This window comes from Athene cunicularia, assembly GCF_003259725.1.
Source record: "Athene cunicularia isolate RWA chromosome 6 unlocalized genomic scaffold, athCun1 chr6_part1, whole genome shotgun sequence".
Taxonomy (NCBI): Eukaryota; Metazoa; Chordata; class Aves; order Strigiformes; family Strigidae; genus Athene; species Athene cunicularia.
In genome coordinates this window covers 11,739,973-11,752,175 of record NW_020799105.1, presented here as the reverse complement: position 1 = coordinate 11,752,175, position 12,203 = coordinate 11,739,973, and the positions used below count along the sequence as shown (strand labels likewise).

The window sequence follows — 12,203 nt, the reverse complement described above, 5'->3', positions numbered from 1 at the left end:
GGGGCCGGGCATCCTACGGGTGGGGGAGGGCGGTGAGTGGGGCCCTAGAGCTGCCGTGGGGTGTGGGGAGGGGGCTGCCGTCCAGGGAGGGCTGCGTGTCGGAAGCGGGGTCCCCAAAACCGTGGAAAAATACAGCTGTGTCGGAGGGGGGCTAGAGGGCTGCAGGTGTCACCTGGGAGCGGGAGAAGTTAAACTCAAGTGAGACAGGAGCTGGCAGAGGGGCCCACAGCCACCGGGAGGGGTTGTGCATGTAATTCTTGGGATTTCTCTTTACTTAGATATCTTAGACTAATCTTCCGTACTGCACACCATCTCTCTGCAATTTCATTTTGCTTTTCCTTCCATTCTGTTGTGAGAGCTGTAAATACTTCGATACATAAATCTTTCACCTTCTGCAGCAGTGTATCATTGATAGTGAATGAAGAGTACTTATACTGTGTAGGTTTGCAGGTTGGCCTTTGACATGGGTTGGCCTTGGGGGTACTTGCATTCAAAATGCTCTTCATATGTGGCTAGTTTACTTAGATTTGAGGCATTGATGCACAACTGTAGTTTCATTCTCTCTTCATTTGTTGATATTTCTAAGTGTTTTGGACAGAATATAATATGTAGAAATGAAAACAAAGTGTTGCCAACTGAATTGAACGTAAATTCCGGGTGCCCAAAACTGTTCTTTCCCTAAGGGTATCATTTAAATGACTGGCAACACTTGCTGAAAGTTTGTTTTGGATTAGTACTTCCAGTGGTACAGAATTAAGTTTAAGATCATCAAGAAGAAGCAGTTCTATTAAACCTTCAGAGCATATGCCCAAAATGAAATTGAGGAAATGCTAGTTGCAAATTTCAATTTTTAATTGAGCTTCAAAACACTTGTTTGGCTTCTTTTTTTTTTTAATCTTGTAGAACTTGTTTCTCTTGAGACTTTTTGACCCTTTTGTTAGTAGTCTCCAAGTTTGTCAGATGTGTAGAGTCTCAGCTCAGTGAAGTGAGAAAATGCTATGGATACCTAAATAGGCAAGGTAGCAATTAATAATAATAAACTACTCTCTTTGGTGTGTGATTGGCCAAAGGAGTGTCCCAGATCCTGTTGCACTTGTGTTTGGCCAAGCTTGGTAATTATAACCTGCCTCTAGATAGTGAGTTTCATGTCCTGAAAAGTTTCTGCGGAAACATTTTTGTCTTCTGACAGGTAGCACTGTGAACATGCTATGCTGAGTTCTCATATGCTGCTTTTTTCACCCGCTGTGCTAAGATTCCCATCCAAGGTCTTAGTCCAGGCGTTTGAGATCTTCAGTAAGATTGAGTCTGGAACTTGAGGGAATCCCTGTCCGTCTCGCAGCTGGTTGTTTCACTTGAACAATAAAGCTCCCTGACACTAGGGAGAGACTGGAGTGTGAGAGAGCTGCTCTTACAGGAGATGCATCTGTTAAGAGCACCAGATAAAGGGAGGAATTATCAAGATCAGGATGTGCTGAGAACTAAAAGCTAAACCAAGTTCCTCAATGTTTTATTAAAATGCCTCTTGTGTACAAAATGGTTGTGAAAACAGTCATGAAAGATGTGGCTTCTCTCTGTCCACTCTAAATTTTTTAGGGTATTTTTGCTTACAGGTTGAGAGGAGAGTGAGAACAACTTTTGTCTAACACATCTCAGGCATTTGCTTTAGCACATGCCTGTCTAGAACATGACCCTTACTTTAACAAAAACTTCACCAGCATAATTAGACTTGGTGGGGCCTTTTGGTGTTTGTGGAGGTGTGGCAACATTGTTTTGATACATGAGGTATCATTTGCAAATATCAGCTTGGCCCTCCTAGCTCTTTGTTTCTGCCTTTTTAGCACTCAGAAGGTGTACTGCAGTAATGGCACTGGTACAGTTATCTACCTAGAGGTAGTAGATCAGCTCGTGCATCCTCTCAGCTAATGCTGAATCATTCACAGTGAATTATCTTGTTCATCCAAGCATGTGATACACTTTAGGTACATCTTCCTTATTAGGTGGCTCGCAGTTTGGGTTGAGGTGGGCTTTGCTATTAAATACTGATTTTCCCTGAGAGTTTCCCAAGTGCATTGTAGGTAAATACCCAAACTGTTTTTTGGAAGCATGAGACCTATTATCTCTCCAGCTTTTGATAGTTTTGTTTTTGATATGGATTTGTGGTAGGTTTCATTTCATGTTGAAAAGCAGCCCTGAAGGTGGTAGTATTTTTGTGCTTCTTTAGAAAATAATACCTTTTCCACTTAAAAATGACAGTACCTAATTTTTGTCATTGACTTTAGCATCTCTCTTGAGTCAAAACGTACCAAGCAAGATAGACCTGGCGATTTGTTTTTTATTTTAATGTCCAACTCTAATAGCAAAATGTCAGGTGGAGGCTTTATCCAACGCTAATATGAACAGAATTATCTTGCTTTAAAGTATCTGTATTCGATACTTTGAAAGGCATACTGGACTCTGTTTTTTAATGTGTGCTTATGTCTATGCAACTTTTTGATGGGAGTAAAATAAGGTCGCTTTCTTACTGACTGGTATTGGCTTGATGCCTTGCCAATGAAACAGTATTATGTTTAGCTGATGTCTGCTACCAGTTTACTAATTATCTGTGGTCAACTACAATATGTATAATTTAATGCTTTAAGGTTTAAGTAATTTATTTAACTTAATTTGCCTACTCAATTTACATCTACATTTTAAGAAGGCCTAATTTATTTCTGATATTAAATTTCTGTGTATTAACATTATGCAATACTAAGCAACTGCTTACCAGGGAAGACTCTTTTTGCAGGTGAATGAGTGTTTTCTATCATGTATTCTACATGTCATCTTTCAAAGGTTTTTTTTGAATGAAATCCAGTTCATAGATTTAAAATACGATCCTGTAAATTATATAGTCCAGTGTTCTGCAGCTACATCAAGGTTTTTACCAGAGTGGAACCTGTCTCAATTCATCTCAGCCCTTTTTCATGTTTCTACAATACTACAGATAAAACGACACTCTTCATAAAGTACAGTGTGTAAGAGACTGATGCACAAACTAAAAGGACAGGCAAATGTGTCCATTAGCTTAAAAATCCACAGAAAAATCTCTCCCAAAAGCCCTTGCCTTACTGAGCTCTGGTTTTATGCCTTCAAGAATATGGGATTTCTGTTGTCAATAACCATTTACAAAAGTACTAGAAATGAGGTGCTCAATAAGTAACTTCCATATTTGTTTAAAGTGTTTAAAACTCTAGATACAATATTTAAAGTAGGAGTGCAATAGGCTCGACTGAGACTTTGATTAAATGTCATATAAACTACATATGCCTGCATAGAATAGTAGGTATTTTTTCAAAGTAGCTTCAAATGGTTCTGTTAAGTATACGAATGTTCTGATGATTATCTTTTTAATTAAAATGAGAAATCTTTGTTTAAAGTGGCATTCTTTTTTACGGCCTGTTACAGTCTCTGTAACAATCATTTCTTAAGTCTGAACGTTTTTAATTCCAGGAATCCATTTATATAAAACTATGTTTAGACTTAATTAAGGAATGATTCTTACAAAGCTTGTAAATAGCCAGGAAAAAAGGGACAGAAAATAAAACTGACATTCACACTTAACAGAATGATTGTTACAAGGTATGTAATATGCTATAAAAATACAATAAAGCCCTTTTTATAAGAGTTCATATTTTTTGTTCCTCATTTTGAAAGGTATTTAAGAAAAATATCAAAGCTCACTGAAGCAACATCTGTTTTCTTGAATGGACTAGTGACAACTTCAGTTGTGTTTAATTAACAGTGCTTGGGGCTGTACCTGACCAGTTTGGGATCCTATCTAGGATGGCTTGGGAGGCAAGAGCTTGATATTTAATGAAGTTTCTTAGTTCTTCTGAGTGAATAAGTCTGCAGAACGTAATTTCATTTCTTGGCTTGTGAATAGGAAAGTGTTGAGACTAGCATTCTTCATGAGTGTCTTTTTTCTGTTTCACCCCTGAATTAATGTTTTCATGATTCTTGGAGGTCCTGATGGCCTTTCAGTTTCACAGGAGAACCAAACCCTTTTGGTTGCTTTTAAGATGCATCTGTAGGGTTTTTTGTTTGGTTTTTTTTGTTTGTTTGTTATACTGAGAGGAAACACTGAAGTTCCTTAATTTTTATGTTCTCATGTTTGTAGGAGCTTCCACATAACTGACAGGTAATATAGTAAGGAATAGTCAGTGTAATTGCAGGTAGGATGGTAGTAGACTTGGAATATATCTTCCCCCACCCCATCTGTGTGTGTTTACACTGAACCTCTGTGATTTATGGTGTCAGTAGGACTGGGATTTTTAAGATGCAGGACTGGTTAGCTATTGTTTTAAAACTTTGCTTTGAGAACCTTAGAGTATTCCTAATAACATAGTTATGAGTTGTGGTCATTGTGGCAGAGAATCCTGGATGTCCAAAGCAAGGGTGGCATGAAAGCAGTGAAAATAATTTTGTAAAACAGCTAGGATAGAGAGTTGCCTCCTAAATGTGGGCTTGAAAATCGTGCTTGAATATTAAACATATGCTTAGTATTTTTTTTCCAGTAGAACTAAAATAATGTCCCCTTAGTTTGAGGATTTGTTGGGACTAGTATGTTGTAAAGAAAATTATGATTTATTTTCTTCTACCACAAACTTTTCTGCACTTGATGCAGGCCTTTGGTACTTCAGTAGCTTCACCCTTGCTTCTTTGGTAATGTTTCATTTCAGCCACTTTGCTCCATTAAATGTATGCAATTAGAAAAGCAAATGGCAAATTTGCTATCACATCATTGAAGTATTTAGTTTCATAGACTTAAAAAGCAGAATTTGTTGCACCATGCTCTCCACACTGTAATATATACTATAAACATCAGAGAGAATAGGCTGACCTTAATATTTGCTTCCCAGACTAAATCGCCGCCTTGCAGCAGTTATTTCCCACTGAATAAAAAGTTTAATTTCACGCCCTGATTAGTGCTAGTATGTGCAGGTGGATATTTATTTTATGCAGCTAAACTAATCTGCCTTGGCAAATTATTTGCCAGTCAGCAGAGCTATAATTCCTCATGAGTATTTGGTACTAAATTATCATTCTCATTAGTAAGATAAAGCAGACTGTTCTAACCACAAAGTTTGGTTAGGTGAAGGGCTTCCTAAATAATCCTTGGATACAAGACATGGAGAGCAGCCTCAACATGACCAGTACTCTAGTGGTTTGTGATACGGAAAGAGGTAGTGAAGGTGTCATAGGAAGAAAACAAAATTCTGTAGCTATTTAGAGGTAAGGTAGGAATGTACAGTGTTTGGAGATTTCCTGTTTGAGATGTGCCTAACGAAGCAGAAATGAAACAGTTATCTTTAGAGCATTTCCAGTGGCCAACCAAGCTCTGATCTCTAGGCCATAAATGAGATGGAAATATAAAAATACAGTTTTCTTGTTAATTTTCAGTGTTAGCAGAAAGAATGACTTGAGACTGGAAATTAAGTAGCAGAGGAAACTTCATGGTCTGGTCTCATTTAAAATTCACAAATTCACATTTGAAGTTGGGATCAGAAAGTATTTCCTGACATACAGATGTTGACTGCTTATACTTATCAAGTGAATATGTTCATCTGCTGTGTTGACCTCTTTGGATTTTACTGCACTGTTAGTTTGTATCCTAGAACTTGTCAATGCAAAGTACTTATTTTCTATTAAAAGGAGAGTTATACCTGGAAATGATGAGCTCTGATTAAGAGTTGAGTGAAGGCATTCCACTGACTTTTTTCATCTGTATATATGCATTTCTTGTCATATTAATTTTTTCAGTGATTGCTGCAACAGTATTTGCAGTATAAATGATCGCATCCCATGTAAGACCAGCAAAACCAGCAAGCTGAGCAACTTGATTTTGTTGTATTAAAATTTTCATGCTAAATTCAACAATGCAGATGGAATAAGCTGTTTTCTCACTTCCTTGTCTTGCTTGCATTGTGTTATCTCTAACCTCCACGTGTGCTGGTGAGATTTGTGTAATATTTAATCATTCTCAGTGGCAAACTTAACTACTGTTTCTCATACTCAATATTTTCTTCAGTTTTACTCATTTCCTCCTTTCTACAATTCAGGAGATGCTCCACATTTCTTATGTATTTTAAGTGATTTTGCACAGAAGGGCTGAATGCAGTGTGTATATAACTGTGGAAACTGAAAATGAGTTGCAGCATAGCAGAGTCCAGTGGCTACAGCTAATAGTAAGTGCTCAAAGTACGATTAATAAGCAATCAGACATGAAGCTGTTTTCTTGACAGGATGCTAATTAGTGCTGAGAAAAACTTAACTTCTTGATCCCACAGAAACTGTTGAAAATAAATGTCCTAGGAGTTGCATTAAATATGTCCTCCTTATTAAACAATGATGCTTTCTAATGTCTCTGTATCTGAGGTCTCGAGGAACTCTGGCGTTGGACAAGTACTACCCCTGCTTTGCAGAAAGAGAAAGCTGAAGCTCAGAAATTTGCCTGGGGTCATGGATGGGAGGAATTTGTTAGGGTCTATGGTACACTGATAACAGAAGACACAATAAAAAGAAACCAGTCCTTCCAATAGCTAGCTTTGTGCTTCTGACCATATTTTGGTTAATTTTACAATTGGTTAGCCACCTGTTAAGATAACACATTTTATCATTAAACAAAATTAATTTTAAAAATGGCTTGAAACTGTCTGATTTTAATGGGATCTGAATATTCTTAGTTTTAATCTGCCTCATGAGGCTTGTCTTTCTTCTGGAAAGTACATTGTTACATCATTAAAATATCATCCCCTACTGAGAGAGAAATCGGTCCCATTCACTAAATGGCACTGCTGAAACAATGACAAGTATTTCTAAAAACTGCATTAAAATTCATTTTTTCTCTTTCATCTGCAAGTTCATGGTTCTATTAACCAATGGGTGCTCAGCCTGCTTGTAGCTGTGTGTGCACAGCCAAATTTGTTAGCTGGGATGGCAGTAGGTTTGAGAAGTGCCAATGAAGCCTTTCAGTTTTAAATTATTTCACTTTTCCACAGTGATTTTGCTTGGAAGCAAATGATTGATCATAATTTTGTGCTCTCTAGCTGCTTCTACTCCTCCTCTTTACTAAGAATTGAGAAACGTCCGATTTAATTTTCCCTCCCCCCCTTCACTGCTGAAACCACATCTGCAAGTTCATCTTAATGAGAGCAGCAGGAAAGAGAGAATGAGGAAGAATGGGAAAGCTCCACAAGGGGTCTTTCCAGTCTTCTTGAGGGAAGGACAGAAGTGTTTACTGTGTGTGAACAGGAGCCATGCAACCTCTTGGCAGAATCCACTGGAGCAACCAGTTTGGACTAGCAGAAGCAAAGAGCCTTAGTGCTGGTTTATTTTCCTTCATCCCATTTTAAGAAGGGAAAAGTTGCTGGGACATGCTATGAAGAAATGAATTAGTAGTTCTTAAGTGCAGTTGTATGTTAGCAGGACAGTAATAAGTGTACTTCTAACTGTAGTATAGATGGCCCATCTTCTTCAGAAGTGCCTGGAGCAAAACAGATCAGAAGATTGTAGAAAGGAAGTTTGGGAGATACCATCCAGTACAGAACTCTGGTGTGGATTTGTGCCTATATGTAGATTCTCTCAGATTGTAGTAGTCCTCTCTCTTGATGCTTCTGGATAAGGACATAGTTATTCTTACAGATTGTGAGGGTTTTTTTCAAATGTAGGAGAATGGATTAAATACTCAGGAGAAAGGTGATGGCTGTTCTTGCTTGGATACAAAGCAGGGCTATACTGTATTCTGACTAGACAAATCTTAATTTTTCTAGGCTTGCCCATATAGCAACCAAAACAGTCTCAAGTTGTTTCAGAGAAAAATAGTCTAGTGTGAGAGTCCATCATATGATATAGTCACTCTCCATCTCTACACAGTTTATTGTGAGAGCGATGCAGAATGGAGCAGTGTTTATGTGGGAATTGCTTTTAGTTTATGGATAGTTGGCCTCGCGTTCTGTCTGTTAAGAAGGTGCTGGTGGTTCTCCAGGGGGGTGGTTCATTGGGTCTGTTCAATGACCTTCTTATATGCCAAAACTTAATCAGCATGGAGAAATGCAGCCAGCTATCATTCATTTCCTGCAAATTAGAACAATGAGAAGTGGGTGTAGTATTAAACAATGGATCAGTCTTGTTTTAGAAGATGAGTCTTGGAAGTGTCTCAGCAGTTTTCTGAAGAAATCCAAACAATGTTATCACCCTCTTCAAATATGACAGAAGGTGTTTTCTGTTGCTAATAGGTTCAAAAAACCAAAACCCTACATTCCCTGTTAATTTTCTTTTTGTAAATTTTGTTTTTTGTTTTTTTTCTTCTTTTGACTGCAATGTCTCTAGTGAAGTGTGTGGCTTTTGTACTTTGTCTCAGCTGTTGTTTATAAACAAGCATAAATAACCTGAAAATTTTTTGACTGACAAGAACATATTCTTATATATCCATATCTCACTGACCTTAAAATAAGACTTTATGCAAAGACTAAAGAGTTTGGAGCCCATCATGAAAAGAAACATTTCTGCATGGGATTGGAACAGGTCTTGTGGAGCATGGGTTTGAGTCTCTTTTGCAAGCTACTCAAAACAGTTCTTAAGTGAATGGACTTTTCTTTGCTATGCCATTGTTGAGCTATTCTAAATTTTACTACTTTGGAAGCTAGAATTCTTGTTCTTATTTTCCAGTTTAACTGAATTCGTGGCTAATACATTCTCATTTGTTCTTGTGCCAATGTTGTCCTTGAGTTTAAACAGCTCTTCTTGCTCCCCTGTGTTCATCTGCTTATTTGTGGAGAGCAATGGTATTCTCCTTTGAGCTGGATCTGGTCAGGCTAAACCAGCATTTTTTTTTTCCATCATAAGATGTTTCCTATAACCCTTGGTAATCTTAGCAGACCTTCTTAAACAGCTGCAGAATTTTATTAGTCTCTCTGGAACATGAGTGACTAGAACTCTACAGAATATTCCAGGAAAAATGTTTTTGATTCCTCATATAAAGGCAGTAATCCTAATTTCTCTCCTGGGAATTTTTCACTTTATATAATATCCTACAGTAGTATTTGCCATCTTCATGGCTACATCTTATTGCTGAACCAACATTACCTGATGAGTAACATATCATAGGGCCTCTTCCCCTCTTTTCAGTTACTAAGTCCCTAGTTTATAATGGGAGTAATGTTACTTTTTAATTTATGTACATCTTGTGTTGGTTCTGTTACCCAGATCTTCAAAATGCTGTGTCCTATGTGTTTATGATGTGTCTTAACTGTCTTCAGACAATTTCACTAGCACACTGGTAATTCTTGTTTTTTTTAGCCATTGGTGAGAATGTTTTGACATTAATTTCAAGATTAATAATGGATTTCAAAAGGGATCAATCTCTGTACAGCCTGATAGTTCCTTTTTCAAAATAATCTGTGATCCTCTACCCTTTTTAGTTTCTTATCCTCCTTACAACTCTGGTATTAATCCTAATCCTCTCCATTTTAACTAGTAACTTCCTACATGTTGTCTGTCACATGCTTAACTACTTCTAATTTGTCTGGACTTCAGTGATCTTCTTAAAGAAGAAGATTGGGTTAGTCTAGCACTAATTCTAATTTGTTCTAAATTGGGAGCAGATTTACTTACGCCTCCCATGGTGACTGCTTCATTTTGGCAATAGTTATCAGTACTCAGTCTCAGTAGATTTCCTTTCTTGGGAGACAGGACATATTGTTTGTTTGTTGTTTGTTTGTTTTTTCTGCTTTTTTTAAGGGTCGGCCAGTCTTTTCTGCAACATTTTAGACTCATTCTGGTTAATCTTCTTACAGATAATTATTTTGCATGGGGATGCTACCAGAGGCTGCTCGTTAGGTATCTTCAGCTGTTTCTGTTTCCTCTGCTTTATTCTTTCATCATAGTCCTCCAAGACAGCAGGCTTCTTTGGTACTTCTTGTTTTAATGATGAGTTTCTTCTAGTTAAGCCAAGCAGACAAGTATTTACATCATATGTCAGTCTAAAGGAGTTGAGAACTGTCATAGAGCTGAGCTCAGTACAGGGCATTTAGATCAGGAAAGGAAATTTAATGTATCTTGGTAACTACTTGGGACAGTTAGTTTTGGATTCAAATTTACTTGTGATTGGTGAATAGGTTCCACACTGTAATTTGTGCTTTGTGAGGGAAATGGGATAGAGTGGCCATTCCTGCAAAAAGGAAGGGTTTTTTGTTAGTTTATTGAATAGGAAAACGTTCGGCTTGAGTGCTGGAGTCTGCTCGGAAGATGAGAGTTTATTAGCTAAGCAGAAAATGTGGTTGAGTGCTGGAGTCTGCTCTTGAAAGCATTGCCATTTCTTTAGAAAAAAAACCCTCAACGATATTCCTCTTACAAATTTGTCTGCTTAATGTGTGAACTGCAGATTTCCTTCCAGGGTAGTTGGTACAGACCTGCAACCCATCTCTTCTGCATGCTTTTTTGTCTGCTACCTAAAATTCAGCAGAAGGTCAGGAAGGTGAAAGTTAGCATTGTAGGTCTTTTGCTGATTATGGAGATTGTAATTTTCCAGACTTCTTAATTTTGTTGACCTTGGCTGTATTTTTTTCTCAAGTACAGAATTTTTTATTCCTGGTGCTCTGAATCTCACTGAAAATTCAGAATCCAGGTGAGCTTTCTGACTTCTCTACAGACATAAGAAAAAGAGGCAAGATACTTAAAAGGTATCAGCTTAATTTTATTGATCTCTAGACAAGCTTCCAGCTTCTTCTATACATAATGCTTGCCCTGTGAACACCACTGTTCTTGCTGGATACTTACATGGCACAAGTTCAGACAGTATCATGAGAAATGTAGCTTCTCTTCACCATAGATCTTGCAGTCTTGAATGAGGCTGAATATAGGACTTGAATTTCAGATGTAAAATGTCAAGTGGTTGTGAAATCAAGCAAGTTTTTACTTATGGGCAGAAAGAGGATCTCTTTACACTGCTATAGTAGGCATGTTTCCAGAGCTTGCTGTTAGGTTGTCCAGAGATTAATGGAGTGCTCTCACAGGTCTCCATTTTGTTTTGAATACTGTAGCTCGGTATTCTTGTGAGCCCTTAAGAAGCTAACCAGGTGTTTCATGTTACAAAAGTAGTTTTCCTGGTAGCTGCTGCTCTTGCAGGAATTAAAAACTTGTGTCTTTTTATTTGTCAAGGAATATAAATAGACATTCTCCAGTGGGTTTTGGTTTTGAGCAGGTCTTGGTCAGCGTACTCCAAACAGATTCACTGAAGAACTAGTGTAGCCATGTTCACCATGTGCGGTGAATTCATTAAGTTTGCAGGCAGGCAGAGCTTACTGCTTGGGAGTGCTGTGTCCTTCTGAAGGAGTTTGTATCAAACTGAGATCTGACAGTCAACTGGCTCAGTGTTTCTCACAAAGGGCACACTTAAATATTGGCAGCTTATGGTTTTAGAATCAGAGCGCTCATGGTTTCCTCTCCTAACAATAATGAAAGATTTTGAACTCCTTCAGTTTTGTTGAATTAGAGGCCACAGATCTAACTGTGCCTTGAGTACTGCTTTGGCTAACTGTGTCTTATTTTGAGTACTGCTTTGGGCAGTAGACTAAGGTATCTGTTTGGGCCATGAAGCTGTATTTTGCGTAGTGGGAATTTAATTTATTGCCATAATGCATACAAACTCATTAACAGGTTCTAAGCCACAGGGGATATTTTCCTTTGCTGTGGAAGTCATCTCAACTGGACAGTCTTCAGTGCAACTGGCCATGCCCTCCCATGTCATGACTGACAGATCTAATTCTTTGTAGCCAAGAGCCTGTTAGTTAATGGAATTGTGAATATTGTAACTCAGAGGCAACCTTTGGAGTATTAAATTGCATTATTCCTGTTCTTCACTTTATTAAACAAGGTGTTATATCTAATGAATACAATGTTATCATCAAATAAATACTGTGTGTAGATCATAACTTAAAAGGAATGAAAATATAAGTAGCTTCACTATTGTTTTGCAGTGACAGAGATGGGTTTAGCTTGCCTCTTTAAATCGTATGTGATAGAAACCCAGAGTGAATGTCCTCTCTCAAGGAAAAGGAAGTGTTATGGGTTATATGATCAGATTAATAAGATACTTAGTACATATATATTTCATACAGGTCTCAACTCTTTCCCCCCCCCCCCCGGAGATTGGTTGTAAAAGTTTA

At 37.8% G+C, this 12,203-nt stretch overlaps 1 protein-coding gene across 1 annotated transcript in view; it reads left to right on the top strand.

The window, feature by feature from the left end:
- Positions 1-6,900: 6,900 nt before the first annotated feature.
- BTRC (beta-transducin repeat containing E3 ubiquitin protein ligase) overlaps positions 6,901-12,203 on the top strand; it is a 113,628-nt gene continuing 108,325 nt past the window's right edge. Inside the window, exon 1 of the mRNA XM_026851150.1 lies at positions 6,901-6,904. Coding sequence (XP_026706951.1) covers positions 6,902-6,904 — 3 coding nt within the window. The 5' untranslated portion in view covers position 6,901. The remainder of the gene's footprint in view (positions 6,905-12,203) is intronic.